Raw genomic sequence first — 25,815 nt, 5'->3', positions numbered from 1 at the left:
ACCACTAAGCGACCGTGCGGTGAGCGGCAACATAGCAGAGCCACCAGCGCCCAAACAGGCCACGGGGCTGGCCGTGCAAAACAGGCGGCCCTGCCGTTCGCTGCCATTCTTTTTGGTCGTTCGGGGCAGCATGCTACACACATGTCGCCATTGTCGGTCGTAGTATCCGGGAGCGGCGCTCGTCGTGGCATGGTGCGGGAAAAAGGACGGCCATGTCTGCTGTCTGCTGTCTGCGTGTTTCATCGACGGTGAGTGTGCAGCGTGCAGCCGTGGGGAGTGCTGGGTGCTGGCGGCTGCTGCATCGCTAGTGCGGGTCTGGCGGTGAAATGACGTCTGGCGGCTGCCGGCCAAAGACTGAGTTGTAGTAAGTATGCACGTACCGACATTTGTAGTAAGCACATATGTAAGTAGATGCAAAAAATATGCCTGCCACGATGACATACGTGCGCATGCGGAATCGATCGACCGACCGACACGGCATTGTTGCGGCCATGGCCCTTGCTTGCTTGCCCTGCCTTCGTCCCGCAGTGTCTCTATTCCGGTAAACATGCCACACATGGCAGTAAGTGCTATGCGTACATGGATACAGCAAGGTAGGGCAGCCCGCCAGGCATGTGACAGACAGCCGCCTTATCCTGAATGCCGCAACAAGGGCACACTCACACTCACACTGCACACTGCACACTGCACACTGCACGCTGCACGCTGCACACTACTACTTGCGGCTCTCTATCCCCATGCCATGTGCATCCACATCCCATTGCCTCGTCTATGCGGGGCTCCAGTCCACGATACTACTAGCATACTAGCACACAACCACCCCCCAACGTGACTCGTCTCCACCAGCCTGCATGACTACCATAGACTCGTCATAATCGTCATGCTCGTAGAGCTCCTTGTCCTATCTTGCGCTTCTGTACATACTGGTCCCTCCCTCCTTGACAATCAGCCCTCAAGAAACGATAAACAATTGCCCCCAAAACAAAACATGTTACTAGATAGCACAAACCTTCTCCTGTCCATACATCCTGGCATCTCCCCCATGCCGGCTTGCCGTCGTTCCGTCCAAGCAGCAAAGAGCCTCTCCCGACTTTCTCCATCCTATCCCATCCCACTGGCCCATGCCAAGCATAATCGCCGCCCAGCTGTCTTTGTTCGCACGCACCCAACCCTCGATCCACGCATGTACACATCCTGCCCCCAAAACTCTCGTTTGTGTGTGTGTAACCAGATGTGACCGACTTGCTCACCGCTTTCGCGCTAGCCCTATCCACACCCCAACCACTTTTGGCAGCTTGACCTGTCCCTGTGACGCACCTCTCTTTTCGTTGCTTCTCCCATCCCTACCTTGGAGACGGGCTGCTCCCTAACAGCTCGCAACCTTCACCATTCCTTCACACTCGAGCAGCAGCCGGAGGCCCGCCAATATCCCGCTCCACAATCTCTCGTCCTCTGCTCGCCCACGCCAGCACGACTCTGCTTATCTGCTCGACGACCACGATAAGGACAGCGCCCGCTCCTCCTTGGACACGCCCGAGTCCGAGTCCGATCTGTCCGTCTGGTCAGACACGGGCGATCTCGTTGACCAGCTTGCCGACCGCGAAGACCCTCTGCGCCTGCATCTTGAACAAGACTACTCCTCATCCAACCCACGTCGGCACCAGAAGCGCGCCCGCTTCGCCGACCACGACTTGCACGAAAAGGGTGCCCAAGGCATCCGCTTGGAGGACATTGACATTCCCGACCCAGGTCCTCGCACAATCTCAAAGGCTGAGCGCATCCTCGCCGCCATCATGGCTCCCAATGACCGCCCGTCCCGTATCCACGGGCTGCACGGCAAGAAGTTGATGTGAGTTTCAAACAACATACACCCTCTTCCTCAATGTCGCTAACAGTACCAGCTACTTCACCAGTGTCTTCGTCTCACTAGGTGTGTTCCTGTTTGGCTATGACCAGGGTGTCATGTCCGGAATCATTACGTGCGCCGTCCTGCTCCCATTCCGACTCGAGCTCATCTGATTGTACTACAGGGGCGTATACTTTAAAGACTACTTCAATCAGCCTACAGCTGCTGAGCTTGGCACAATGGTGGCCATTCTGGAAGTTGGCGCCTTCGTCTCCTCACTGGTAGTCGGCCGCATTGGTGATGTGCTGGGCCGCCGAAAGACGATTCTTTACGGCTCGCTCATCTTTGTTGTCGGCGGAGCTCTCCAGACCTTTGCAAATGGCATTCTTATGATGCTGTTAGGTAGGGTCATTGCTGGTCTTGGTGTCGGTACACTGTCCACAATCGTCCCCGTGTACCAGTCCGAAATCTCGCCGCCGCACAACAGAGGAAGGATGGGCTGTATCGAGTTCACGGGTAACATTGCTGGATATGCCGTCAGTGTGTGGGTCGACTACTTCTGCACCTACATCAAGAACGACTGGTCGTGGAGAGTTCCTCTCTTCATGCAGTGCATCATGGGTCTTCTCCTTGCTGGAGGCAGCTTGCTCATTTGTGAATCGCCAAGGTTTGTCTCCGACCACAGCTTTCGACGTATACTAATTCGCCCAGATGGCTTTTGGATAACGATCATGACGAGGAGGGCATTGTAGTCATTGCCAATCTATACGGAAAGGGCGATATCCACAACCCAAAAGCACGAGATGAATACCGAGAGATCAAGATGAACGTCCTGCTCCAGCGACAAGAAGGTGAACGTTCATATGCCGACATGTTCAAACGATACTCCAAACGCGTCTTTATTGCCATGTCCGCCCAAGCCCTTGCGCAACTCAACGGAATCAACGTCATCTCGTACTATGCACCATTGGTCTTTGAGGAAGCTGGCTGGTACGGTCGCCAGGCCATCCTGATGACTGGTATCAACGCCATTACCTACCTGTTGTCCACTATCCCACCATGGTACATTGTCGACACACTTGGTCGCCGCAAGATTCTCTTGTCTGGAGCACTCATGATGTTGGTTTCCTTGTCTGCCATTTCCTACTTCATCTTCCTGCAAGCTTCGTGGACGCCCAACATGGTCGTCATATTTGTCATGATCTACAACGCCGCATTTGGATACTCATGGGGACCCATTCCTTGGTTGTACCCGCCCGAGATTCTTCCCCTCAGCATTCGTGCCAAGGGCGCCAGTTTGAGTACCGCTACCAACTGGGCATTCAACTGGCTTGTAGGAGAAATGACACCCATCCTCCAAGAACACATCCAGTGGCGCCTGTACCTTATCCACGCCTTTTTCTGCGCTGTTAGTTTTGTTATCGGTAAGTTCGGTGTTCAATACCAAGATCAAAGTCATGTGCTAACATGGTTGTAGTATACTTCATCTACCCCGAAACTGCCAACGTTCGTCTTGAAGACATGAACTCGCTGTTTGGAGACGCCACTTCCGTTATGCCCACGCCCGAGACGATCGCGCAAGCCGAATCTATGTTCAGCGGTGAAGGCCGTGGCTCACCCGTGCCTTCTCTCGACATTAGGGGCGGACGCCGTGCCCCTGACGAGGCCATTCCCGGACTCAGCATCGACCCTCCAGAAGTCGAAGGTGGCAACAAGGACATGTCCAAGGCCGGTACTGACAATGGCGACGGTATTGGTGGCTGGATCAGCAACATGGTCAAGAGGACAAAGGGCAATGGCGAAGGCGACAGCTCGCGCGGTGGAAAGTACAAGCAGATTGGACAGGACGAGAACTAGACGGCCCCTGCCGCAGTGCAAACGTACATGATTTCGCATTTCCTACATATGTGTCTGCATTTTGCAGCGACCGCAGGCTACGGCAATGTTAGCATACTGGGAGCGAGCGGGTGGACAAGAGAGTATTTCTGGGTTGATAGAGAGTGTAAAGCATTGGCAGGGCGTTTTGTTCTTCAGTAATCTGTGTCCCGATTGGGTAGAAAGTTTGCCAATTGAAATCCCGTCTGGGAGGTTCGTTATTGCTACTGGGTGCTTCCCATTGCTGATGTTCTCTATACATATGCATCTTGGATCACAGAGGGACCCAGTGTCTTCTTTGTCTGGGGTTCAATTTGTGATTTCAAGATCACATCAATTGTACATGCCTAGAATGTACATATCATGTAATTGCACCGAGGATTACTATATTTTACATACGGACCCTAGCTTTGATCATCTTTTGCGACTGGGATTTGAGTTTGGTGACGTGCGCAAGTGCCATGTCCCTAGGCCCGCGCTCCCAGAATAGTAGCAACCAACCCAACTTGACCACTCGTTCGCTCTACAGAGCGATCATTGGATCATTGCAACATGTTGACGGAAACAAGGGCTATGAGCTTGGAAGTGTCTAGACTGCGTGGATTGTGGCTTTCATGTGATGGGGGCTGAGTGTGAGAGAGCAAAGTGAACAAGTGTCGCCTCTCCCCTTGCACTCGGGCGGCTAGCTCCCTTTGCTCGTAGATCCAATTCGGGACAGCCCACCTCCTCGATTCTGCAGCACTGCGACTCTGGTCCATCGACCTTTTCTTCTTTGCGCCTCTTATGCCCTCATTCTGCGTGGGCCTTTCTTCTCATCGTACGGCCCAACGGCCACTTTAATTTGATTGCCTTTCCTCGAGTCCACCTGCTTGCGTACGGCTGCACCGAGCGGTCGTGCAGCTCCTGTGGTACCGACTACTCGTTAAACCCCCCAATTCGTATTTGAAGCCACGGGTCCCTTTCAGTCTTCTTACACTACCCGGCGACGATATCCTTCATCAATCATAGACCGAAAAGCCGCTCCCTACAATGGCGTCAACCGCCCACGCAACGGGCGCTGATGCGCAAGCCGAAGAGCTACGCAGAAGAAATGTAGCAACAAGACAAGATGCCTCCGCGCCACCAACGATACATGTACCGGACAAGGAAAAGTCAAAGGACAAGGTATGCCCTTCTACACAGGCGGCATTATGGCTGCCCGCCAAATGACGGCCGCCGAGTCCCTTGCTAACTTGGCCACAGCCTTTCAGCATCATCTCGCTGCTTGACGAGTACGAGGTTATCTGGGCTCCCCTGATATTTACTTTCTTCGCCTTCTTCACGCGCATGTACAAGATTGGCCTATCGCCGATAGTGACATGGGACGAGGCCCAGTAAGCACATCTGCTACCACGTATGCGAACCAGGTTCTGACCACAGGCAGCTTTGGCAAGTTCGGTTCACACTACCTCAAGCGCGAGTTCTATTTCGATGTTCACCCCCCACTCGGCAAAATGCTCGTTGGTCTATCTGGATACCTTGCAGGATACAATGGCTCATTTGAGTTCAAGTCGGGAGAGAAATACCCTGAGGAACTCGACTACACCTTTATGCGCCTCTTCAACTCGGCTTTTGGCGCTATCTGTATTCCACTGGCATACTTTACCGCGAGAGAATTGAACTTCCGCAGGCCGACTGTATGGTTCATCACACTGGCCGTTCTTTGCGAGAACTCGTACACCACAATCAGTCGCTTCATTCTTCTCGACTCGATGCTTCTCTGCTTTACCTTTACAACCGTCTTCTGCTGGTCCAAGTTTCACCGCCTACGCAACGATCCCTTCTCTCCGGAATGGGGTCTATGGTTGATGTTGACTGGTGTCTCAATCGGATGCGTGTGCAGTGTCAAGTGGGTTGGTTTCTTCGTCACCGCCTTGGTAGGACTGTACACAGCCGAAGATCTCTGGCACAAGTTTGGGGACCTCAAGATGCCCAAGGTATGTAATATGACTATTTGTTGTATAGTCAAGCTGATGTGCCCAGGTCGAGCTTGCCATGCACCTTGCTTTCCGAGTTTTCAGTCTTATACTCATTCCGCTCGCCGTTTACATGTTCTCCTTCTACCTGCACTTCATCATCCTTGAAAACAGCGGGCCCGGTGACGCCCAGATGAGCTCCCTCTTCCAGGCAAATCTGAGAGGAACCCAGGTTGGCAAGGACAGCCCATTGGAGATCGCGTACGGCTCCCGTGCCACCCTGAAGAACATGGGATACGGTGGTGGACTGCTACACTCTCACGTTCAGACGTATCCCGAGGGATCTGGGCAACAACAGGTTACTTGCTACCACCACAAGGATGCCAACAACGACTGGTTCTTCTACCCCAACCGCCACGAGGTCCCATACCAGCCAGACGAAGAGCTCCGATTTCCCGGCAATGGCGATGTCATCCGTCTTATCCACGCTCAGACCGGCCGCAACCTCCACTCGCATCAAGTCGCAGCTCCTGTTACTAAAAGTGACTGGGAAGTTTCTTGTTACGGCAACACGACTGTTGGAGACACCAAGGACCACTGGGTTGTTGAGGTAGTCCGCGACGCTTCTTCCAGGGATTACTCGAAGCTCCGCACGCTCACTACAGCCTTCCGTCTCAGACACAAGGATCTCGGCTGTTATCTTCGCGCGGGCAACGTCAACCTGCCCCAGTGGGGATTCAAACAAATTGAGACGACTTGCACGAAACAGAACAGCCCACGCGATGTCTACACACACTGGAACATCGAAAGCCACACGAACGAAAGACTGCCGCCAGGTAACCCCGGCGACTACAAATCACCTTTCCTGCAGGACTTTATCCATCTCAATGTTGCCATGATGACGTCGAACAATGCACTGGTTCCTGACCCTGACAAGCAAGACGATCTTGCGTCTAGTTTTTGGCAATGGCCCATTCTCCACGTTGGTCTTCGCATGTGCGGTTGGAATGATGACAGTAAGTTTGGACTTGTTTTTCTTTTTCTCTTGTTGTGATTCACTAACATGACAACAGTCGTCAAGTACTTTTTGCTTGGTAACCCAGCGATTTACTGGGGCAGCACTGCTTCGCTGGGCATTTTTGTCCTAATTGTGTTTTTCTACCTGGTACGATGGCAACGCGGATACGACGATCTCAAGCAGTGGGAGATTGACCAGATCCACTACGCGGGCATATACCCGATTATTGGATGGTTCTTGCACTATGTGCCGTTTGTGGCCATGGGCCGCGTGACGTACGTGCACCACTACTACCCGGCGCTGTGGTTTGCCATTCTAGTTATGGGCTTCTGCCTCGACTTTAGCACGAGGAAGCTGTCCAAGCAGGTGCAGTGGGGCATCTTCACGGCGCTGTACGTGTTGGTGATTGGCCTGTACTGGTTCTTCCGCGCCATCTCGTTTGGTATGGTAGGACCCAGCAGCCAGTGGAGGCACCTCAAGTGGCTCGACAGCTGGAAGGTTACAGACTAGAGTGAATTTGGGTGTTTCAAGGATCTGCTCTGCGAAGGAAGGGTATTTGGCGGGGATAGGAAAAGGCAAGGGTGGGGCTATGGGTTTGGTGGGGTTTTGGAGGGATGGGTTTGATGGGACGTTTCCAGGGCAAGATTCATGTATGTACAATAATCCTTTGTGGAGACTGAACCTCTCTTTTTGCATTCTGATAGTTTTTGAAACGTTCTTGTGCTGGGACGGTGTCTAGCAATGGTAGTAGTGGATGGGTGGAAAAGGTCTTTCTTATTCAGAAGGATGGATATGTGTTTTGTTAGACGCGTCTAGAAATAAAGAAATTAAAGCATCATGGCATTAGCACATCTACTAAGATTAAGTAGGGCCGAGATTATGTATTCAAATCAGAGGTGATGCAATGCCCCAATGCTCAAGCCAATGCTACTTATTTCCCTCCTTAACCACATGTCTGATGCCACTCTTTTGAATCTCAAACTCGATGCCGCGGCCCGGCGAAGGCGGGGCCCAAGACGCAAACACGAGCTTGAACCAGCGTCGCCATTTGGAAATATGACGCTCTTCGTCGGCCCACTCGTCGTGGCCATTGACTGTGTGGATAAGCGGTCTGCTTGCAAACACGGGCTGCTTCTTAAGCGCGATACGGCATGCAATTTGGTTTGTCCAGACGAGGCCGAGCGAAGGTGTCTTTTGCACATGCAGTTGCTCGTAGGGAGAGTCTCCCCAACCAGTGAACCAGGCTTGTTGGTGGTCGAGGCTTAGTGGGTCTGGCGAGAGAAGGAGGGCTTGATCTTGCTGCGAGGGTAGTGGAGGCACAGCATCGTTGGTTTGGCTACTAGTGGAAGTGGTGCGGGTAGCAGTGCCCTGGCTATTTGAAGATGTAGTGCGTGAGGCAGCAGAAGGGGCTTTGGTGAAGCGATCAGCGACTTGGTTTGCTACGACAATGGCAATACCCTCTGTACGCGCAAGCTCTCTCAGCAAGGCGCCGAGCTGGGCGAGCTGTGTGCCACGGCGTGCCATGGATGCAGCAGCATTTCCACCGCCTTGCTTGTCAAACTCGGCACGGTAGTTTGCCGCGACAGAGTCGAGGATTACAAGGCCTACGTCATGCTTCTTGATTGCGACGGGTAGCTGGTAGCGCAGAATATGCTCTTGCGACTCGAGGTCGGGGGTTTGTATGCTGAGGATGCGTGATAGCGAAGGCTTCTCAGCATCGGGGAGGGAGACTAGGGCCGGGTGGGTGGACAATATCTGGGCAAGGCGGGTGGTAGACAGGACAGCTTCGGTGGAGACGTAGACTGCCGACTTTGCAAAGCCGTGGGGCGACTTGAGCTGAGAGGCCAAGAGGAGGGTCAGAAGCAGCTGCGTCTTGCCGGCGCCGCTAGAAAAGCCGTTAGTTCAACGACTCTGGTGCGACAGGGGTGGTGGATGGACAGGACGAACCTCTCACCCGTCACCTCTACCAGGTACCCACGCGGGATGCCGCCGCCCAGGGCAGCATCGAGCTCGTCATCGAGGGTGCTGATGCAAGCCCAGTCGTGCTTGGTAGTGGGGGCAGGTTCCTCTGGTCCGAAGCCAAGCTGACGGTGCAGGGCAGCAACCACGGCGTCTGCGAGCTTCCTCAGTTCGCCGGAGGGCACCTGGGCGCGTTTGGCGATAGTGGGCGCGTCGAGAGTAAGGACGTCATTGGTGGTGATGAGGGCCTTGTCGAGCGAGGGCAGCAGATGGGAAAATGGGGTGGCATCAAAGTCCGGCAGCACGTGCAGCAGATCCGTCATGGGCCTAGTGTCATTGCAGAGTGAAGGAGAGCAGTATAATAGTGTACTATGTAGTTATGTAGCTATGTTCTTTGTAATAGTATTTCCGATTCCGATTCCGATTCCCCATGACATGAACAAAACGCCACAGTCACAGCCGTCCCCCACCTCTCCCCCCTTGGCATCGCGTGCATCAGCCACATCTCCCCCGCCACAGCCCACCAGAGCTCCCATGACGACGATGGGAGAAACCTGGAGAAAGGCGGCATCATGTGCTCTATAACTGCCTCGTCCCAAGCCTCGCCATCGACGGCCAAGTTGCCGTCATCCCCCAGACACACCCACTCTCCACGCGGTCCCGTCTGCATGTTTGGGCTTGGTTGCTGTGTGGAAGCTCCCAGCCTGCCGCCGATACTTCCACTCGTCCGTGGCTCTATGACCTGATTGCCTACAGGCCCACTAGGCCTCCTCGGGATAACAGTCCTACACGCATGCCGTATCCTCACGACCGAGTCTCTCTCTCCCTCGCTCCATTTGCTCTTCTGGCCCGCGGCTGATCTTTTCCGGCTTTTTATCCCTCATCGCCTTGCGCCTGGGGTCCCAAGTCCACCGGCTCGCCCACGCCTGCCTAGTAAGTTGTTGCACAAGAGCATCAAATTGACTGCCCCAGCTCATCAAAACTCGACACTTCTGCACAAACGCCCATACTCTTTTAGTCCCCTGTCTAGGCCGGGTTGGCACCACCAGGTAAGTCCCGGGTCATTCACTCCTCCCGTCTGCCCCTAAGCGGGTCACGTACCGAGTCGGCGGTCGGCTGCTTGGGCTGCCTGCTTGCATCCTCTTGCCCTGGCCTGCAGAGCCTTTCACATGCCCAGTTGCCAAGTGGATCCCTACCTAGTGCTGTTTTTCTCCGTCCGTCCTGGCTTTTATAATAAGACCATCCTGCCCATGCCCATGCACCGCGACACTCTTGACAACTCTAGAGTACCCATGCCGGCCTACTGTTTTCAAGACTGCCACTACTTCTATCGCAGTGCCTTGCGGCATCTCAACATTGCCACTTCCATCTCCCCTCTCTACGCCTAACTGACTCTTCTCGCCATGGCAGTTCGTAAATTCACCCAGCCCTCGTCTCTGGAGGACACGCTCGAAAAAGCATCCAAAATGCCCAACGAGGAAGCAACTGCAACTCGTTCCGAGGAATCTGCAAGGAACAGCACACAATCCTACCCAGCTGAAGCACAAGCTCCCCTGGCAAACCACACCAACCCAAACTCGAGGCCAGGCATCACCTTTGCCCACCAGGATAGTCTTCCCAAACTTCCCATCCCAGAGCTCGACAGCTCATGCAAAAAATACCTTGCCGCCCTCAGGCCTCTTCAGACACCTAAAGAGTACAACGAAACTGTACATGCGGTGGAGGACTTTTTGAAATCTGATGGCCCGGTACTGCAGGAAAAGTTGAAGAAGTATGCTAGTGGAAAAGCCAACTACATTGAGCAGTTTTGTAAGCACCTTTAGTATTGATCAAATACCGTCATGCATGCGCTGACCACCACCAGGGTACGACTCGTATCTGAATTTCGACAACCCAGTCGTACTCAATCTAAACCCATTCTTCTTACTGGAAGATGACCCAACCCCGGCTCGGAACAACCAAGTCACTCGTGCAGCTTCACTAGTCGTCTCGGCACTTGCGTTCGTTAGAGCCGTCCGTCGGGAGGAGCTACCTCCTGACACTGTCCGTGGACAGCCCCTTTGCATGTACCAGTACTCACGTTTGTTCGGCACAGCCAGAATACCAACTGAACATGGTTGCCAAATCGGCCAGGACCCAACTTCGAAACACATCGTCGTCATGTGCCACGGCCAAGTTTACTGGTTCGATGTCATGGACGACAACCATGATCTGATCATGACAGAAAAGGATATCGCCCTTAATCTTCAGGTGATTGTCGACGATGCGCAAGAAGTGCCGATCCAAGAGGCTGCCAAGGGTGCAATAGGCGTGCTGAGCACAGAAAACCGAAAGGTGTGGGCTGGTCTGCGTGATGTACTGCACAGGGAAGAAGGGTCAAACAATTCTGATTGTTTAAACATTGTTGATTCTGCCCTTTTCGTGCTCTGTCTCGACTACACCGAGCCGCAGACTGGCGCTGACCTTTGTATGAATATGCTCTGTGGTACAAGCAAGATTGAGCGCGGAGTGCAGGTCGGAACATGTACGAACCGTTGGTACGACAAGTTGCAGATTATTGTTTGCAAGAACGGAAGTGCAGGTATCAACTTTGAGCACACTGGCGTTGATGGTCATACCGTCCTCCGATTCGCTTCCGACGTATACACCGACACTATTCTCCGCTTTGCCAGAACCATCAACGGCAGTGCGCCCAGTCTGTGGGCTTCGTCAAGCCCTGACCCTGCGAAGCGAGATCCCGAGAGCTTCGGCGATGTTCAAACTACGCCTCATAAACTCGAGTGGGATATGGTTCCTGAGCTAGGTACGGCTCTGCGTTTTGCCGAGACACGTCTAGCAGACCTTATCCAGCAGAATGAGTTCGCTACCCTTGAGTTTCCCCACTATGGGAAGAACTTTATGACTTCGATGGGCTTCTCACCCGATGCTTTCGTTCAGATGGCCTTCCAGGCTGCTTATTACGGCTTGTATGGAAGAATCGAGTGTGTATACGAGCCTGCCATGACTAAGATCTACTACCATGGACGAACCGAAGCCATCCGATCTGTCACAGAAGAATCGGTCGAGTTTCTAAAGACATTCTGGGGCGAAAATCCTGCGAGCCAAAAGATTGATGCACTTCGCAAAGCCTGCCAAAAGCACACGGAGAATACCAAGATTTGTTCAAAGGCTCAAGGACCAGACAGGCATCTGTATGCTCTGTATTGCATATGGCAGCGCGCCATCGATGAGTCTCAAGATATGGCTAGCAGCGACGGTTGGGACTCGACACGGCCATCTAGCCCTGACGCTTCAGGTGTTGCTTCGCCCAATCGTAATTCGACGCATTCAGAAAACGGATCGATTTCCAGCTCACCACCTCCTTCTCCAGTGCAACACTCGATGCCCGCACTATTCGCAGACGCCGGCTGGGATAAGATTAATACGACGATTCTCTCCACTTCAAATTGCGGAAACCCTTCTCTCCGTCAATTTGGTTTCGGTCCTACTTCCGCTGAGGGTTTCGGTATTGGTTACATCATCAAAGACGGCAGCATCTCCATTTGTGCATCCTCCAAGCACCGACAGACGAGCCGCTTTATTGATGCGCTGGAATCTTACTTTTTGGAGATCCGCAAGCTACTACGACAGATCAAACGCCGTGGTACTTCTACCGACAAGACAGCCACACGCGCACGCGAGGCAGAAGACAGGCCATTGGCTACCCGCCTCAAGAGCAGAGGAAGAATCATCCTCGGAGACGGAGCCAAACAACAGACGCCTTCAGAAAGCGTAGCAGATGACGAAGAAGACGATGGTCTAGGTGGATGTAGGACTCCCCCTTCCCCTCCTTCCCTTTCCCTTGGCGATGCCTCAAGTGTCGATTCCTCCTCTTCTGCTTCTTCTTTTCCGCCTATGTACCTCCCACCGACTCCGCCTCACTCTCCGCCGTTCAAGCCCATGACGGCGGTCTTGTCGAGCTCGCAGAAAAAGCCAATAGCTGTTTTCAAGACGGTACGAGCGAGGCGGGGGACGCAGGGAGCGTCCGCGGCAAAGAAGAAGCCGATTTTCTATTCTTCTTGATCTCCTTTTCTCTTTCATTTCCAAATTTCTGCAATTTAGCCTTTTCATCTATCCTGCAAGATTTGTACTCAAGACTTTATCACTTCACATATTCTTTATCCCCTCATACAGACGCAGATTTCCTTTTTCAAAGATTTCATTATACTGATTATTGCTCTTCTTGTGCATAGATGGCTTCTTCGACGCGGGTATGCTCCGTCAGGCGCTCAACGCCAATCGAGCACAAGTCGAACCCGTCGAGCGCGACGTGATACGCAGGAACATTGGGAGGAGGTTGAGACTGGCTGAGTATTAGGGATGTTATCTGGTGGGGATAGTATGGTACTAGCGGTTGTTGGAAATGGTGGAGTAATATACTGAGCAGATAGTAGATGGAGGAGGAATATAGTATGTTGAAGTCGTATACTGGATAATTGTATATTTGTACATAATAGTTCTGTATATGTGAATGCCATTTGAGGAAAGAGGAGTAATCTCTGGAGTTTTGAGACTATTTTCTCATCTTTGATTTGATCTACATACCGTTAATCTGGCTCATGTCAGACGCCAATGCATTACTCAAGTTCATTTGTTCAGCGTGCTTCGCGACCTCAAAATTCAAACGAGCCCTGTCTCACCAAGTTTGCTCGTCATACTCTTTCGCTTTCTTTCATATCCCCTTACTAAAATAAGGGTTGGTATGACTGTACGCCTGGGGACATAGTATGACGAGGTACAGGGCGTATGATCAACTCCTTTTGCTTAGCCACCGGAACAAGTAACAGTTATACTCTCGCAGAAGCAAGCCAAACAATACAAGAGACGAAATTATATTCAGATTTTTTTTATTGGTAAATATGTACATAACCCATCAGAAATTTTCATATCCATATTTACATCTACACAGCAGCCTCCCAGGCAAACTCGACTGTGAGAACCCTTTTGTAAAAGACGCTTAGGCCTTGCTGAATCCCAGCTCATACAAATAACCCAGCACCAAGCGTCCGTGCTGAAGCACATGGTTCGGATCCATATGCTCCATAGTATCATTCGCAGTATGGATATACGGATTGCGGTACCGGAAATCAGACTCGAAGACAAACGAAGCAGGGTATCCACTGCGCATGGCGGAACCGTGGTCTGAGCATGCGTAGCCGCACGTGCTGTTGACGTAGGTGATGTCGGTGTACTGGATTTACGTTAGTATTACCTTCATCTTTTTTCTCTCTGAAAGGGGAACAAAAAAAACATACCTCGCCAATCACCCCCACCAAATACCGATTCAACACCGCATCCGTAAAATCTGTAATCAACCCAAAACTCTCGGGCTTTCCTGCATTCAACGTTCCCTTGGTATATCCCACCATGTCCTGCTGCAGCATAGCCCAGATATCTCGCCCTGCGTTCTTATACTGCGTGAAGATATCTTGGCTCCCTCGGAGACCACCCTCTTCAGCGGCATACCAGTGGAATTCAATCGTGTTCTCGAGAAGGCTGTTGGAGCCCGCAAAGGCGGAGTCGGTAAGCAGTACGCGCAGGGCCTCGAGGAGAAGCATGGAGCCGCTGCCGTCGTCATCGACGCCGGGGGCGCGGCCGGTGAGGCGGTTGGCGGAGTTGATGGAGTCAAGGTGGGCGCCTACGACGACGGTGCGGTTGGAGCGGCCTTGGATGCGAGCAATGATTGAATTTTGGGGCCAGAGGGAGTGGGGAAAGGCAGAGGCTGTGACGCCTGGTTTGTTGGCTTGCTTGACGACGGCTTGGACTTGAGCGAGGAGCCACTGGGCGGCGTCGGCGCCGGATTGGGTTTCGGAGAAGCGCGTGTGGAAGGTTGAGTATTGCTCGAGGTTTTTCTTGATGTTGGCCCAGCTGAGGGAGGGGAAGAGGCGCCGGATGTTGGCGCCGTATTGGAAGGTGGTTGGGTAGGCGGCGGCGCGCGTGACGGCTATAGGTTCGGCGAACGAGTCGGTGATGTCGAAGAAGTGGCTTCCGCAGCCGCCGCCCTGGAGTTTATCGTCAGTATCACAAAAAAAAAGGGGGGAATCGTAGTAAAGAACGATGTTTGTGTTGGGGGAAAGGGAGGGATAATAGCAAAGTGTCTCAACACCACCACAAACTCACAGTAGCAATATCCCACCTCTCATCCTCAGTAATCTGGCGCGTCTCTCCCGGCGCAACTTCAATCGTAATACTCCTCGCCGCATTACTAACTCGCTCCGGCCCCTTGGCCAGCGCAGCAGTAGCGCAAACAGTTGCGAGAAGACCAAGCGACTTCATCTTGTCCTCTCTTTTCTTGTTCCCCTTTGAAACTTGATCAAGAAACGGCGGCCTTGTAAGAAACAAGGGCGAAATAGAGGCGAGAATAGAGAAAAGTGAAGTAAAGAAATCAAACAAAAAAACGAATAGCAACAAACAAATCAACTCCAATATATACTTTATTACCCCCCCTCCCCCCCCCTCACCTCACTTTTACCCACCCCATCCCCGTCCATAATCCCCACAAAACCAACTCTGTCCGGTAGACTCACCCAAAGAAAGGTAGATACCTACATACTTTCAGCATCCGCATGATGCCGATATAGCTTCGCCAGCATCCCAACCAATAAACCTACTGCGCGGGGGTCCAGGATAGCCCGCCAAGCAAGTCTTGGGCACCGCATATCCATCTTGTCGCTTTCCTAATCCGGCATGGCGTACCGTGACGCATGCGCACCGCAAGAGGCAGGTCTGTCGTACAAAAAGTTGACACCGGGCGAGAAGACCCAGAAACGGGGCAATAGAGTTATATTGTTTTGCTGACAGGAAGGAGAGGAAGAAGAAGGTGGAGGAGGAAGCTCGACTGAGTGACTAATAGGTAATCAATCTAAGGGGGTTACATTATGAACCTTTCGACTTGACTTTATCTTATCCCCTCCTCCTCTGATATAGTATGTAGACCACCATATGCCTGCCTAACCTGCAACATGTGATTTTTGGTTCTCAACAGGATAATTTCAAACATGATATTCTTTTTGGAGTGAGGTAACAAAAACGTCCATCAAGACAAGAAAATAACAAAACAAAAAACCTTTCTCTTTCATCAGCAAACTCCCGCGCTACATGCAAATGAATAAAAGTGGGTATAAGTGACAAAAGACTATCCGTCTATACATCTTGACGCAATATAAATGCCACCAAACCTGCGCTATGCTAAACCACACCTGGTTCTGGGGCCCGACAAGGTGAACAATAAACAGAAACGACACAAGCGGTCCGTCTGTTCGCGAAAGTGGGTTCTGTGACCCTGCTCCTACTACCTCCGGCCCTGTGTCACCCAGTTAGCAACTTTAGAATCAAGTTTGTTTGGAGGGAAGCTGACGTACTAAGACGCTTGCACCTCCTCCAACAGCGGCTCGCTGTTTTCCGAGCCAGCCTTTGGGTGCTTCGCTGCGTCTTTGCAGGATAACCGTGTTGCTCAGTAGTCGCTGGTTCATGTCGTACCACATCGACTTGACCAGCGCGTTCTCGCGCCGGAGGTTCTCGACTTCTTGCTGAAGTTCGGCCTGTTTTTGTTAGTCTTTTTGCATGTGAGAAAAAGTGGCTGGGTGCTTACCGAGCCCCTTTCTGCCGTCTCTGCCTTGGCCATTTCGAGTTGCACTCGTAGTGACTCGTTCATATCGAGCTGTTCTTGGAGGTCCTATTATATGAGTCAGCTTTAATCCTTGACACATTGCAAGAAAGAAGGGAAAGAAAAATATCGCCAAGACAAGTATACTCGGGCAGCTAGGCCAGGGACAAACTCGCCACATAGTCGTTGAGAATCTGATCCATGCAGTACTCATCCTCGCACATTGCTGGCAGTTTGCTCGTCTCTGGCAACACTGGCGGCGCCATGCGATCCCGACTAGTTTGTCCCGTACCCGCCATCGAAATCGACTGCTCCAAGAGTGTTTTGCTCATCCCGGCGTAGCTATTCTGCGGCGATTCCGGTTGCACCAGAGTAGTGGCAGTCAACGACGGCTCAAGCCGATATCGCTTCATGGTCATGACAGCCGCGTCAAAGGCGGAAGAAGATGATTTTGTATGGGAAATCTGCTTGTTACTTACTTTTTTCGCCTTGTCCAGGGCTGCCTCCGATGAGAGGACAGTCTCGGCGATCTCTGAACTCGTCGCGTCCAAGACTCTGGGCTGTGTTTCTGGAGGTGCCTTGACAACTGACTCTATCATTTCGCGCATCTGCTGTATTGTCTCGACCCTCTTGAGTTCAAGCAGCTCTGGCGGGAGGTTGTCCCGGTCGAGCAAAGCTGATCGCAAGAGACCTGACTTTTCTGCGTTTGCAAGTTCCAGCTCGCGTAGTCTGTCGTTAGTTCGCTCTTGCAGCACCAGCAGACGCTCATGCTCCTTCTGCATGCTCGCCGTCCGCACATCGTCATCGATGTCAGCTTCTACACAAAGGTCAGCGTGATTTGTTTGTGCATATGTGTCACGTGACCTACTCCTATTTAGCTCGTTGCGAAGTTCTGCCATTTGGAGATCCTGCTCCCGCAGCCGGCGACGAAGCTCCTCGAGTTCTGATTGGGCTGTTCGAAGCTTTTCATTTTGTTCCAAAAAGGGCCTGTTTGAGACACTGTTTAGCTTGGTGAAAAAGACAATCATAGGAAGCAGCCTTACTTTTGACTGGTCTCGTCCTTCTCCGACATCATATCCGACCGTAGACCCAGGTTCTCCTGCATTTGCTTGAGTGTCTCACTTTCCAGTGACTTCAGACGGGCAGTGAGAATGTCGACTCGTTGTTGCAAGGCAATAGCATCTGCGCTGATGCGTCCTTCAGATGTGGGTTTCACTTCGGGTTCTTGTGAGTTTTCGTCTTGCGAGAGCTCATCTTCTAGACTATCGCCTTGGTTTGCATGGTTTGCAGATTCTAGCTCTCGTATCCGCTCCTCGAGCTCCTGCTTGGCATCCTCAGCCTTGTATTGCAACTCACGTGTCTGTTCGAGTTGTTTCATAAGCATCAGGTTCTCATGCTCGACCCGGGTCCGCTTCCCCTTTTCTTCAAAGATGGCTTGCTCCCCGTTTGCCAGCGTCTGACCATTTTCCTTGATGATGTTTTGTAGAACCTCGATTCTCTCCTCGACATTTTCCAGTTGTGCTAGCCTTTCGCGTGCTTGCTGGTGGTCCTCACGTAGGGCCTCTAGTTGCTTCGTCTCTTTTGTTAGGGACTCAATCTTCTTCTTAAGGTTCTCATTTGCTTTTGCCTTTTGGCTCAACTCGTCACGTTCGGCCTTGACGACTTGCAACTGGTCGCGCAGTTCTTGCTTTGATCCTTCCTCGGCCTGTAACCGGTCGAGGCGGCGTTTCTGGCTGTCCATAATCTCCCTGGCGCTGGCCAGATCCTGCTCCAGCTGATCAATGTACTGGCGGTCGCGCAACAAGTCGTTGCGTAGGTTTTCGACATCGTCCGACTCTTCCCGCTGGGCCTGGCCGGCGCGGACATCGAGATAGGCACTTGCTTCGGCGACTTCTTCCTCGAGCTTGGCGATGCGTTGTCGTGAGGCCTTGAGCTCTTCAGTCAGCTTCACAACCTGCACCTTCAATGCCTGGCGGTCCTTGTTGGCCTCGAACAACTGTGCCTCCTGCTCGAGTTCGTTGCCTGGGGCGGGTGGTTGGCCCGAGGCTGCACGTGTAGGTGATCGATAGCCGGGGAGAATGGGATCTGAAGTCAGTTCTGCATCAACGCCGAGTTCTGACATGCGCTGGTCCAAGGCCTGCATTTCCTGAATGGCTTCTGCAATGGTTTCGGCCGTCTTGGTGCCGAGTTTGGGCATGACCTGCAGCATGCGCTGGTTGCTGCGGGGTGAAAAACAGGCAGCGAGTAGGACGGCCATTGTGAGTTTGGCGACGAGCATGGTGGATCCATCACGGGCGCCCGTCTTCAGGTCTGGTATCATGCGTTTTGTGAGGACGGGCAGCTGCTCACACTCTTCGCGGATATATGTTGACGTGGTGCGCTCGATGTGCTTGAGGTTCTGCCATCGTGGGATCCAATTGTCTGATTGGCGACGGTGGTTTTCTTCGAAGTTAGGTAGGGACTCGTTGAAGTAGTCGGCATCGATATCGTTGAGGATCTGCCAGAGAATCTGGCCATCCTCTAATTGGCTCAGCGTCGTGATTCTAAAGGGCAGGTCGAAGGTATTGACCTGCAAGCAAAAAAAAAATGTCAGCTGCATATGCTCGGGAAATAAATCGAGTCGAGAGCGGGCTTGGGACATACCCAGTCCAAGAGGGCCTTGAGCAGCTCGGGCTTGAAGTCGTCCATGGTTGGGGCAGTCGCGGGGCTTGCCAACCCGCGTGGGTGTCTAGGGAAATCAATGGATCAATGGCGATGGCGATGGCGATGGAGGCAGAGTCGAGCGTGGCCGGCGGGCATGTCGAGGCGGACGGGCAGTTTGCAGTGACTTGTAGACGGCGCTGGTCCACCACGCACAGGCTTGTTCCCGGCTCAGGACGTGTCGACGCGTTGAGGGTGAGGTTGGATGTGTTGCCAACGCTAGGCCGGAATACAGCACACACTTGCGCGGGGCCGCGCTTCACCGCTGTGCCGTGCTCGGATCGTGACAATGAGGGCACTGACGTCGTCGACGATGGCCTGTCCTAGCCGTTAGTCTAGAGTTGCACCTCGCACTGCTGCCATAAGACACATGACGCGCATGTCACGGCCGAAAGCGTTGCTCTGCCACGACTCGCACGTCCCCGAGTGAGGCCAGCCATGGCGGGGAAGGGGCCGCTGCAGGGCTCCACCGCCCTGTCCGCCCGCCCTACTTTATCGTCGAGGCGATATGGGAGTAGAGACATGGCTGGGTGCCTGTGTAGTATGTGAAGGTAAGTATGCACGTGGGCATGTGTGTATACTGTATGCACGTCTACATGCAGTGGCTACTATTTGCTTTTACATGCAGCAATACCATGGCCAACTACCTACATCACTTTCATACTGCCCCATCCAACACCATCACCACCTTTGCCCAACGCCAACCCAAAAACGCCCAATATTCAAACCCAAAACCCATAACTAGTCCCTCATACAGTCTGCCGTTCCTCCGCCCACTGCCCACTGCCCACTGCCCACTGCCCACCGCCCACCGCCCACTACCCAACTACTCCTTGTTGTGCTGCGTTGTAACGATACCGTCCTCCTCAATCTCGCACTTGTACACATTGCTCAGTGTAGACACCAGCTCCAGTGCAGATGCAGGGGCCGTGGCCGCGAATCCCTTAATGATGTTGTACTCATATGTAATCTCACCTACACACCATCGTCAGCAGCAAACTCAATGTATTGCTAGCCCATCGAGTACCCAAGCAGACAAAAGCCGGCATCCCCACTTACCCTTTGCCTTTCGAATAGCCTCCTTGCTTTGCTCCACAATCTCATCCGGCGTGTCGTTCGGCCAACTGATGATGACGCTCCGCTGCGGCGCAAGCCCCATGGCTACTGTCGCAAACAGCGCAACAACAAGTGGAATAAGAGCAGTGCGCATTGTCTTGCAGTCAAGTCTTCGGATCCGCGCGGGTTGCTGTTGCGTGCGGATATCTATCGCTGGGAGTCGTGATGTTCAGGCGACGTATATCGTTGTCGGATACCACAAAGGCTGAGTGCTGGTACAAGACGGTCTCGGTGCAGTTGGTAGAAGCGCTATGTGTAAAGTGTTTGGGTGTGTGTGTATGTGTGTATGTGGGCTAGGGGTAACAAGGAAGGTGTTCAGGCTGTCTTGGAGAGGCTCCTGCTAGAAGCGGAAGGCCGAGTGTCACGTCATGGCGTCTTCCCAATCCAAGCGCTGGAACACTTCTTTGCCCCTCGTCATTTCACCGCCACCCAACCAACCATACCGTCTCTCTCTACACTACCACCAAAGCACCGTGGCAGCACTCATTCTTTCCCTTCCCCGCCTTTACACCCATGCATAGTATAACCATCTCACTACCACCACCACCACAACATCATCACCATCGTCATCGTCACCCATCACAAAAAAACCAAGGACAGTCATACATGATTCTGTTGATTCCATTGTCTACTCGAGACTTGCCACCTAGCTCCAGGCTCACGACAAGTGGCCATTGCATCCTCTCCTGTGCCCGAAAAACGCCGCCTACGTGGCGACCATGCTCGTGCCCGTGCTACCAAAGTGCTCATGCTCAACGTTTCTTTTAGTTGCACCAAGGTGCCGTCTTCATATCGACAGTCCATGCAACCAAAGCAACGAGGAAATGGGGGTAAGGGGAAAGCGAAGGGATAGAATACAAGTCATTCGAAGGAAAAGGAAAAGGAAAAGGGAAAGCAAAGCAAAGCAAAGCAAAAACACATACCCCAGTGTAACTCGTGTTCCATGCGCCAGAGTATGCCAGTGGATGCCTACGCTCCGTGATGATGATCGTGTAGCCGTAGTGTACAAGACCAATCTGTCAAATACAACGAGCGTCTTGACGAAGGAGCACAAACGCTCCAACCTAGACCCTCACTGACAGGATTGGCCGATAGAAGGAAACTTTTTCAATCCGCCACATGACTGAACCCCGACACCAATCCAATAGACTGATGACCATGCTGCTGAATCATGTGTCGAGGCGTTTTGAATGCTTTTTGACCGTACCATGGTTCGTCAAGTCATAAGGTCGTCCAATATCTTCCCCTCATCCTAGAACCACTGACCGTGACCGCCGTTGGCTTGTGCCACACCGTACTGCTGTTGCGGCTGCTGGTACCCCTGGTTGCTGTTGTTGTGGACAGCGTTGTGCATGTGGTGTGGAACCGAAGCGTTGCTCAGGCGGTGCGGTTGGCGATGTGGCTGCGGAGAGAGAATGCTCGGGCCGTAGTTGGTGTTGGACGTGTACATGGGCGCTTGGTACTGAGGGCCATATGCAGAGCTTGGCTCTGAAGGGCCCTGTGCAGTACCAGGAGATGCATGTCCAGAAGAAGTACGGCCTGCGTACGCGGCAAGACGGCTCTCGCGCTCAGCAACCTTGCTCATGATGCGGCGGCCGTATGGAGTCTGCCGAATGGACGGGAGGATAGGGCGCATAGCCTCAATGAGGTGGACGCACAGCTCTGCGGGCGCAAATTCGAGCGCAGTCTGTATAACGTAGTTGCCGTACGAGTCGCGCATGAGCTGCTCAAGCTGCTCAACGTCAAGCAGCTCCTCAATCATCATACCTTTGACATGCGGCTCAGCACAGCGAATGCATTTTTCAATGACGTTGGAGCTAAACTTTTGCTTGGACAGCTCGCAAATCTTGCCCTGGAAACCCTGGCACATGGGCGTCGTGAAGGAGGTGTCGTTGAGGTCCAAGATATACTGAACAACATAGTTGCCAAAGGGGTCCTGAACCAAATGAAAGCTGTGCGCCGTAATCTTGCGAATGAGATCGACTTTCTGGAAGCCAGAGGCATGGTCAATGCAGCGCTGCAGGACGCAGCAGCCGTGGCGGTGGGTGCCGACAGTGATACAGTGTTCACCTACAGCATCGAAGATGAACTGGGCATCTGGAGACTTGAGGTGGTTGAGGCATTTCTGAATAACGTGGTTACCGTTTAGATCTTGGATGAGATCAACAACCTGTCCAGACAAAGCGCGAATGATCATTTGTGTCTGATCGTCGGTCGAGATGAACTCAATCATCTTCTGCAATGCGCGGGTGCCATGCTGGTTGAACGCAATCTGAACCATGGCAGGAGCAGCATTGCGCACAAGAGTGTTGCGCTGCTCATCGTTGCAAAACTCCAGTAGCTTCTGGCAGAGGTAGTTGCCAAAGGGATCAGTCATGAGTTCAACGACGTGGGGAGCAGTTTCATCAAAGATGATCTGGATGTTCTCCGCGTTGCGCTCCTCGAGCTTCTTCTGCAGAAAGCGGCATCCGTGCTGGTCCTTGCATAAGCTGTAGATTTCCTGGCGCGGCATAGTCTTCAAATCGTAGTTCATGTACTTGTTCGCATCATTTTGCAGACGACGGCTCTGGATGACGCGAGCCTGGCTGTCTTGAACGCGGCCTCCTGGTCCATAGGTAGCATAAGGATTATACTGCGGGCCACTGCCATACATGCCGTTGGGAGTATAAGCAGAGGGTCCGCCATACTGGGGCCCAGGTCCTGATGCGGGACCAAGGTTAAGGTTGTTCATCGCGCCGTTGAGCATCGATACTCCATAGCCATAATAGCCAGGGTTTGTGGCTGCAACACCCGAGTACTGCGACATTGCTGGGGGACCGACGTTTGCTGAAGCGCCACTATTGGGAGCAGCTGAAGCGACAGAAGGACCGAACGGGGCGGCACTTGCGTGGATACTAGGCTGGTATTCAGATTCGCGGTTGGCCATGGACAAGTCACGACTATTGCGGTTCGAAATGGCGTTCTGCGGAATACGGCCAAGGCTAGCATTGTGATTGTGAAAGTGCTGCTGGGCATGAGATGTGAAGCCAATACCATTTGTCCCGTTCATGCCAGTGCTGTTCTTCAAGGTCGGAACATCGTTGGTCGAGTAGGACTGAGTTAGCTTCGGCATAGCATTGGTGGGGCTAGCGAAACTGAACTCAACAGAGCGACGGTTGTTGGCCAAGTTTTTCTTAGGCGTGGTGTCAACGTTTCCGTTGCCGTTGGATCGAGCAGAGTCATATTCGTCAACTTGAGGAGCTTTGCGGAATGTGTTAGCAGGAAGCGACTGTTGAGCCTGACGATGACGGTAACCATTCCAGGCTGGGAACTGGGTGTCCGGGCTAGGGGGCTGGGAAAGGGCCAAATCAAGCGCAGCAGAAGACGCAGAAAGCTTCGTACCATTACCTGCGCCGTCGCGGCGAACCAAGACAGGAAAGTCGTCTTTGGTGTTGCCCATCTGAAGAAAACCGTGGCGATCTTGGGAAGCATTAGTCCTGTCGTCTTGCCCAAACAGAAAACCAGCAGTGTCAATGTGACCCAAGACAGAGGAAAGGTCTGGAAGGTCTGGACGACTACCGTAATCCATTCTAGTCACAGGCATAGACATGCGATTGTTTCTGTTTGATCGCGTCAGTGGCTGTCGAGAGGTAAAGGTAAGCTGTAGTTGAACTTACTTGCGGGCCGCTGGACTCAGCGGGGTGAAATCGTCATTTTCAAAATCGTCGTGGTCCTCTTCAGAGTTGCGTCGAGAACCTGGCATGGAATGAGACGGATAGTTGTTGTCGTGGCCGCTACCTTGGATGTTTGAGGGGGGAGAGGTGACTTGGGAGTTGGCGCGGCTACTGCGAGTGATCATACCTGGTGTGATGCTAGACATGCTAAACCGGTTTGGACGCGACAGCGCAGATGGAAAGCCGTTGCTTTCGCTGTATTCTGGCGGCGTCGTGGGCTGGCTATGGGCCGGCCCGCCGTACTGGGCGTCGTTGGAGAAGCGATTGGTATCAGCTTCGCCGTGCTGGGCTTGGAGGTTGAGCAGTTCCATTTCAGCGTCAAACCGCCGTTTGGCTTCTTTGAGGTACTCGTGTTCGATTCTTTTCCTCTCGAGCTAGTCGGTTGTCAGCCGGTCAGGCGAACGCAGAAGCAGGTTTGTCGCAAGGCAACAGCGTCGCTCTTAGCCTAGGACTGTTGAAAGTAGAGACAGATAAGAACAGAGATAGCAGAGAAGAAAAAAACAAGTCGTGTGCGACAAAAGAGACGTATAGTGGTGGCGCTAGCAGTACTAGCTTGTGAGAGTTTGTTTATGTGAGAGAGAGAAAGACAAGGTGAAGGCGTTTATCACATGTTACATCGTGGGGGTACCAGTACAAACGAACTTAGCGGATGTAACCATCCAGTCGGGTCCAGGGAAATGAGAGAGGGGTGTGAAGTGAGAGGCAGCAAAAAGCTCGGTGAAGTTGACTTACCACTTGGAGCTTATGGTAGGTCTGTCAGGATTGGTCGTTAGCCCCAACTCTTCTTCACGACGCATTTACACGACTAAAAAGCATGCACGCCAAACACCAAATCACGGCTGCGGCTTGAGCCCAAATTCATCCACGTGGTTGTGGCTGCTGCGCAACTTCACCATGCTAGGCGCCCTTGAGTGCCAGCACCAGCACCAGCTCCCTCATCCCCCACCCATACTTGTACGAGAATGTCGACATACCGCAGTTGTAAATTCGGTCGGCTCTGCCGCCTGCCTACGTTGCTGGCCGATTGGGGACAATGGCGTGCTCAGGGTCGGGATGTTGTTGGTGGTGAAGCGGCGATGCAGGGTCGCGCGGCCGTCGCCGTTCTGAGCGGCGCGATTCAAGGAAAAGAAGGACGAGTCTTCGCGCGGAGACCTGAGGCCACTGCCTCCCCCGATGCCTTGGTAGGCCATGATGAGTAGAAAACTAGAAATACACTGGCATCCAGGTCAGCGCGAGGGTCGTGGGAGCTGGTGTGGGGGTTTGGCGGGCGGTGTGATGTTGGGGTTGGGAGCCGCGGCAGCAGCCCCCTCGCCCCTTGGAGTACTCAGATGGACGCAGCAGACATACATGATAATTCGTACACAGGGCAAATGCCCTTGGAGGCCTGGAGCGAGGCGCTGGAGGAGAGGGTACAGTACAGAGGTTAGGCGGATACGGTGTTGGAGGATCGGAATGTAGGGTAGGCAGGGACGGAAGTCGCTGTAGTGCGGGTCGCAGCAGCAGCACAGCAGCAGCGCGCACTCGACGGCCTATGCACGCAGCGAGTCGTGGCTAAGGGTAGGCTTGGAGAGTCTGGAAGTATTGGCCAGCCGTTCAGACTTGAAGCGCCGAAAGGGCAAGTCGACAAGCAAGCACATGTGGAGCGTCGGCTTCGCAGGTCAAGGTCAAGGTCAAGGCCAGGGTCCATCAGGGGACAGTGTGGCGCGCAGCTAGTGCTGGATGGGATTCCGCATACGTTGCGCTTCTGCTGCTGGTTGCGTCCTGTGCCCGGTAGAGGTTTGGGACCCTCCAGTTCCCGCAAACCCTGTGCATGCACCAGAGTCGCCCCGTGAGTACTTACATACTTACATAGCAGTAGTCTATTAGTAGCATCCCGCGCCAGAAACTCAGGCGTCGCTTGGGGGTGGCCGCCGCCTCTGATGCCAACCGCCACCACCCAACCCCCAACCGGATACGGCGGCGGCGGGCCTTTAGGCGGCGTATCAGGG

The 25,815-nt window shown here is 53.1% G+C and overlaps 9 protein-coding genes across 9 annotated transcripts; 3 read left to right on the top strand and 6 right to left on the bottom strand.

Annotated features, from left to right (window-relative positions):
* Positions 1 to 547: 547 nt before the first annotated feature.
* COCSADRAFT_194211 (uncharacterized protein) lies at positions 548 to 4,005 on the top strand (the record flags this gene model as incomplete). Its single annotated transcript, XM_007706984.1, has 7 exons — positions 548 to 562; positions 999 to 1,217; positions 1,374 to 1,849; positions 1,902 to 1,979; positions 2,031 to 2,513; positions 2,558 to 3,270; positions 3,324 to 4,005. 7 exons carry the CDS (start codon positions 548 to 550, stop codon positions 3,701 to 3,703), a joined length of 2,364 nt encoding a protein of 787 aa, XP_007705174.1. The 3' UTR covers positions 3,704 to 4,005.
* Positions 4,006 to 4,615: 610 nt separating this feature from the next.
* COCSADRAFT_259046 (glycosyltransferase family 39 protein) lies at positions 4,616 to 7,413 on the top strand. The gene is made up of 5 exons (XM_007706983.1): positions 4,616 to 4,885; positions 4,964 to 5,094; positions 5,145 to 5,697; positions 5,744 to 6,692; positions 6,750 to 7,413. The coding sequence occupies exons 1-5, from the start codon at positions 4,751 to 4,753 to the stop codon at positions 7,202 to 7,204; spliced, it is 2,223 nt and encodes a 740-aa protein (XP_007705173.1). The 5' UTR covers positions 4,616 to 4,750; the 3' UTR covers positions 7,205 to 7,413.
* A 971-nt stretch (positions 7,414 to 8,384) lies between these two features.
* Positions 8,385 to 9,019, bottom strand: COCSADRAFT_259100 (uncharacterized protein). The gene is made up of 2 exons (XM_007706982.1): positions 8,649 to 9,019; positions 8,385 to 8,579 (listed from the first exon to the last, which is right to left on the bottom strand). The coding sequence occupies exons 1-2, from the start codon at positions 8,974 to 8,976 to the stop codon at positions 8,551 to 8,553; spliced, it is 357 nt and encodes a 118-aa protein (XP_007705172.1). The 5' UTR covers positions 8,977 to 9,019; the 3' UTR covers positions 8,385 to 8,550.
* Positions 9,020 to 9,898: 879 nt separating this feature from the next.
* On the top strand, positions 9,899 to 13,204 carry COCSADRAFT_41315 (uncharacterized protein). Its single transcript, XM_007706716.1, has 2 exons — positions 9,899 to 10,462; positions 10,518 to 13,204. Exons 1-2 carry the CDS (start codon positions 10,057 to 10,059, stop codon positions 12,713 to 12,715), a joined length of 2,604 nt encoding a protein of 867 aa, XP_007704906.1. The 5' UTR covers positions 9,899 to 10,056; the 3' UTR covers positions 12,716 to 13,204.
* Positions 13,205 to 13,510: 306 nt separating this feature from the next.
* Positions 13,511 to 15,143, bottom strand: COCSADRAFT_41314 (uncharacterized protein). Its single transcript, XM_007706715.1, has 3 exons — positions 14,813 to 15,143; positions 13,948 to 14,694; positions 13,511 to 13,883 (listed from the first exon to the last, which is right to left on the bottom strand). The coding sequence occupies exons 1-3, from the start codon at positions 14,966 to 14,968 to the stop codon at positions 13,650 to 13,652; spliced, it is 1,137 nt and encodes a 378-aa protein (XP_007704905.1). The 5' UTR covers positions 14,969 to 15,143; the 3' UTR covers positions 13,511 to 13,649.
* A 922-nt stretch (positions 15,144 to 16,065) lies between these two features.
* COCSADRAFT_50716 (uncharacterized protein) lies at positions 16,066 to 16,215 on the bottom strand (the record flags this gene model as incomplete). Its single annotated transcript, XM_007706723.1, has 1 exon — positions 16,066 to 16,215. A coding segment is annotated over one exon (150 nt), but the record flags the coding sequence as incomplete, so codon positions are not given.
* A 238-nt stretch (positions 16,216 to 16,453) lies between these two features.
* On the bottom strand, positions 16,454 to 17,197 carry COCSADRAFT_101725 (uncharacterized protein; the record flags this gene model as incomplete). The annotated part of the gene is made up of 2 exons (XM_007706981.1): positions 16,454 to 17,115; positions 17,167 to 17,197. 2 exons carry the CDS (start codon positions 17,195 to 17,197, stop codon positions 16,454 to 16,456), a joined length of 693 nt encoding a protein of 230 aa, XP_007705171.1.
* Positions 17,198 to 19,547: 2,350 nt separating this feature from the next.
* Positions 19,548 to 20,475, bottom strand: COCSADRAFT_41311 (uncharacterized protein). The gene is made up of 2 exons (XM_007706714.1): positions 20,058 to 20,475; positions 19,548 to 19,973 (listed from the first exon to the last, which is right to left on the bottom strand). The coding sequence occupies exons 1-2, from the start codon at positions 20,206 to 20,208 to the stop codon at positions 19,825 to 19,827; spliced, it is 300 nt and encodes a 99-aa protein (XP_007704904.1). The 5' UTR covers positions 20,209 to 20,475; the 3' UTR covers positions 19,548 to 19,824.
* An 804-nt stretch (positions 20,476 to 21,279) lies between these two features.
* COCSADRAFT_259016 (uncharacterized protein) lies at positions 21,280 to 25,514 on the bottom strand. The gene is made up of 5 exons (XM_007706980.1): positions 25,175 to 25,514; positions 24,802 to 25,041; positions 24,560 to 24,580; positions 23,771 to 24,201; positions 21,280 to 23,713 (listed from the first exon to the last, which is right to left on the bottom strand). The coding sequence occupies exons 2-5, from the start codon at positions 25,015 to 25,017 to the stop codon at positions 21,367 to 21,369; spliced, it is 3,015 nt and encodes a 1,004-aa protein (XP_007705170.1). The 5' UTR covers positions 25,018 to 25,041; positions 25,175 to 25,514; the 3' UTR covers positions 21,280 to 21,366.
* Between the last annotated feature and the right edge of the window lie 301 nt (positions 25,515 to 25,815).

This window comes from Bipolaris sorokiniana, assembly GCF_000338995.1.
Source record: "Bipolaris sorokiniana ND90Pr unplaced genomic scaffold COCSAscaffold_17, whole genome shotgun sequence".
NCBI lineage: Eukaryota > Fungi > Ascomycota > Dothideomycetes > Pleosporales > Pleosporaceae > Bipolaris > Bipolaris sorokiniana.
The sequence above is the reverse complement of the archived record's forward strand: the minus strand, read 5'-3'. Positions and strand labels throughout refer to the sequence as shown.

What these genes read in the sequence shown, in the direction of transcription:
- COCSADRAFT_259046 (XM_007706983.1), top strand. Translation starts at nt 4,751, where the DNA reads ATGGCGTCAACCGCCCACGCAACGGGCGCTGATGCGCAAGCCGAAGAG. An exon ending in AGGAAAAGTCAAAGGACAAG is followed by an intron (nt 4,886 to 4,963) that starts GTATGCCCTTCT and finishes ACTTGGCCACAG; the next exon opens with CCTTTCAGCATCATCTCGCT. An exon ending in GTGCGGTTGGAATGATGACA is followed by an intron (nt 6,693 to 6,749) that starts GTAAGTTTGGAC and finishes ACATGACAACAG; the next exon opens with TCGTCAAGTACTTTTTGCTT.
- COCSADRAFT_259100 (XM_007706982.1), bottom strand. Translation starts at nt 8,976, where the DNA reads ATGACGGATCTGCTGCACGTGCTGCCGGACTTTGATGCCACCCCATTT. An exon ending in GTACCTGGTAGAGGTGACGG is followed by an intron (nt 8,580 to 8,648) that starts GTGAGAGGTTCG and finishes CGGCTTTTCTAG; the next exon opens with CGGCGCCGGCAAGACGCAGC.
- COCSADRAFT_41315 (XM_007706716.1), top strand. Translation starts at nt 10,057, where the DNA reads ATGGCAGTTCGTAAATTCACCCAGCCCTCGTCTCTGGAGGACACGCTC. An exon ending in CAACTACATTGAGCAGTTTT is followed by an intron (nt 10,463 to 10,517) that starts GTAAGCACCTTT and finishes GACCACCACCAG; the next exon opens with GGTACGACTCGTATCTGAAT.
- COCSADRAFT_41314 (XM_007706715.1), bottom strand. Translation starts at nt 14,968, where the DNA reads ATGAAGTCGCTTGGTCTTCTCGCAACTGTTTGCGCTACTGCTGCGCTG. An exon ending in AGAGGTGGGATATTGCTACT is followed by an intron (nt 14,695 to 14,812) that starts GTGAGTTTGTGG and finishes GATAAACTCCAG; the next exon opens with GGCGGCGGCTGCGGAAGCCA. An exon ending in TGGTGGGGGTGATTGGCGAG is followed by an intron (nt 13,884 to 13,947) that starts GTATGTTTTTTT and finishes ACGTAAATCCAG; the next exon opens with TACACCGACATCACCTACGT.
- COCSADRAFT_41311 (XM_007706714.1), bottom strand. Translation starts at nt 20,208, where the DNA reads ATGCGCACTGCTCTTATTCCACTTGTTGTTGCGCTGTTTGCGACAGTA. An exon ending in GGCTATTCGAAAGGCAAAGG is followed by an intron (nt 19,974 to 20,057) that starts GTAAGTGGGGAT and finishes GATGGTGTGTAG; the next exon opens with GTGAGATTACATATGAGTAC.
- COCSADRAFT_259016 (XM_007706980.1), bottom strand. Translation starts at nt 25,017, where the DNA reads ATGGCCTACCAAGGCATCGGGGGAGGCAGTGGCCTCAGGTCTCCGCGC. An exon ending in CGACCGAATTTACAACTGCG is followed by an intron (nt 24,581 to 24,801) that starts GTATGTCGACAT and finishes CAATCCTGACAG; the next exon opens with ACCTACCATAAGCTCCAAGT. An exon ending in CTGAGTCCAGCGGCCCGCAA is followed by an intron (nt 23,714 to 23,770) that starts GTAAGTTCAACT and finishes GCGATCAAACAG; the next exon opens with AAACAATCGCATGTCTATGC.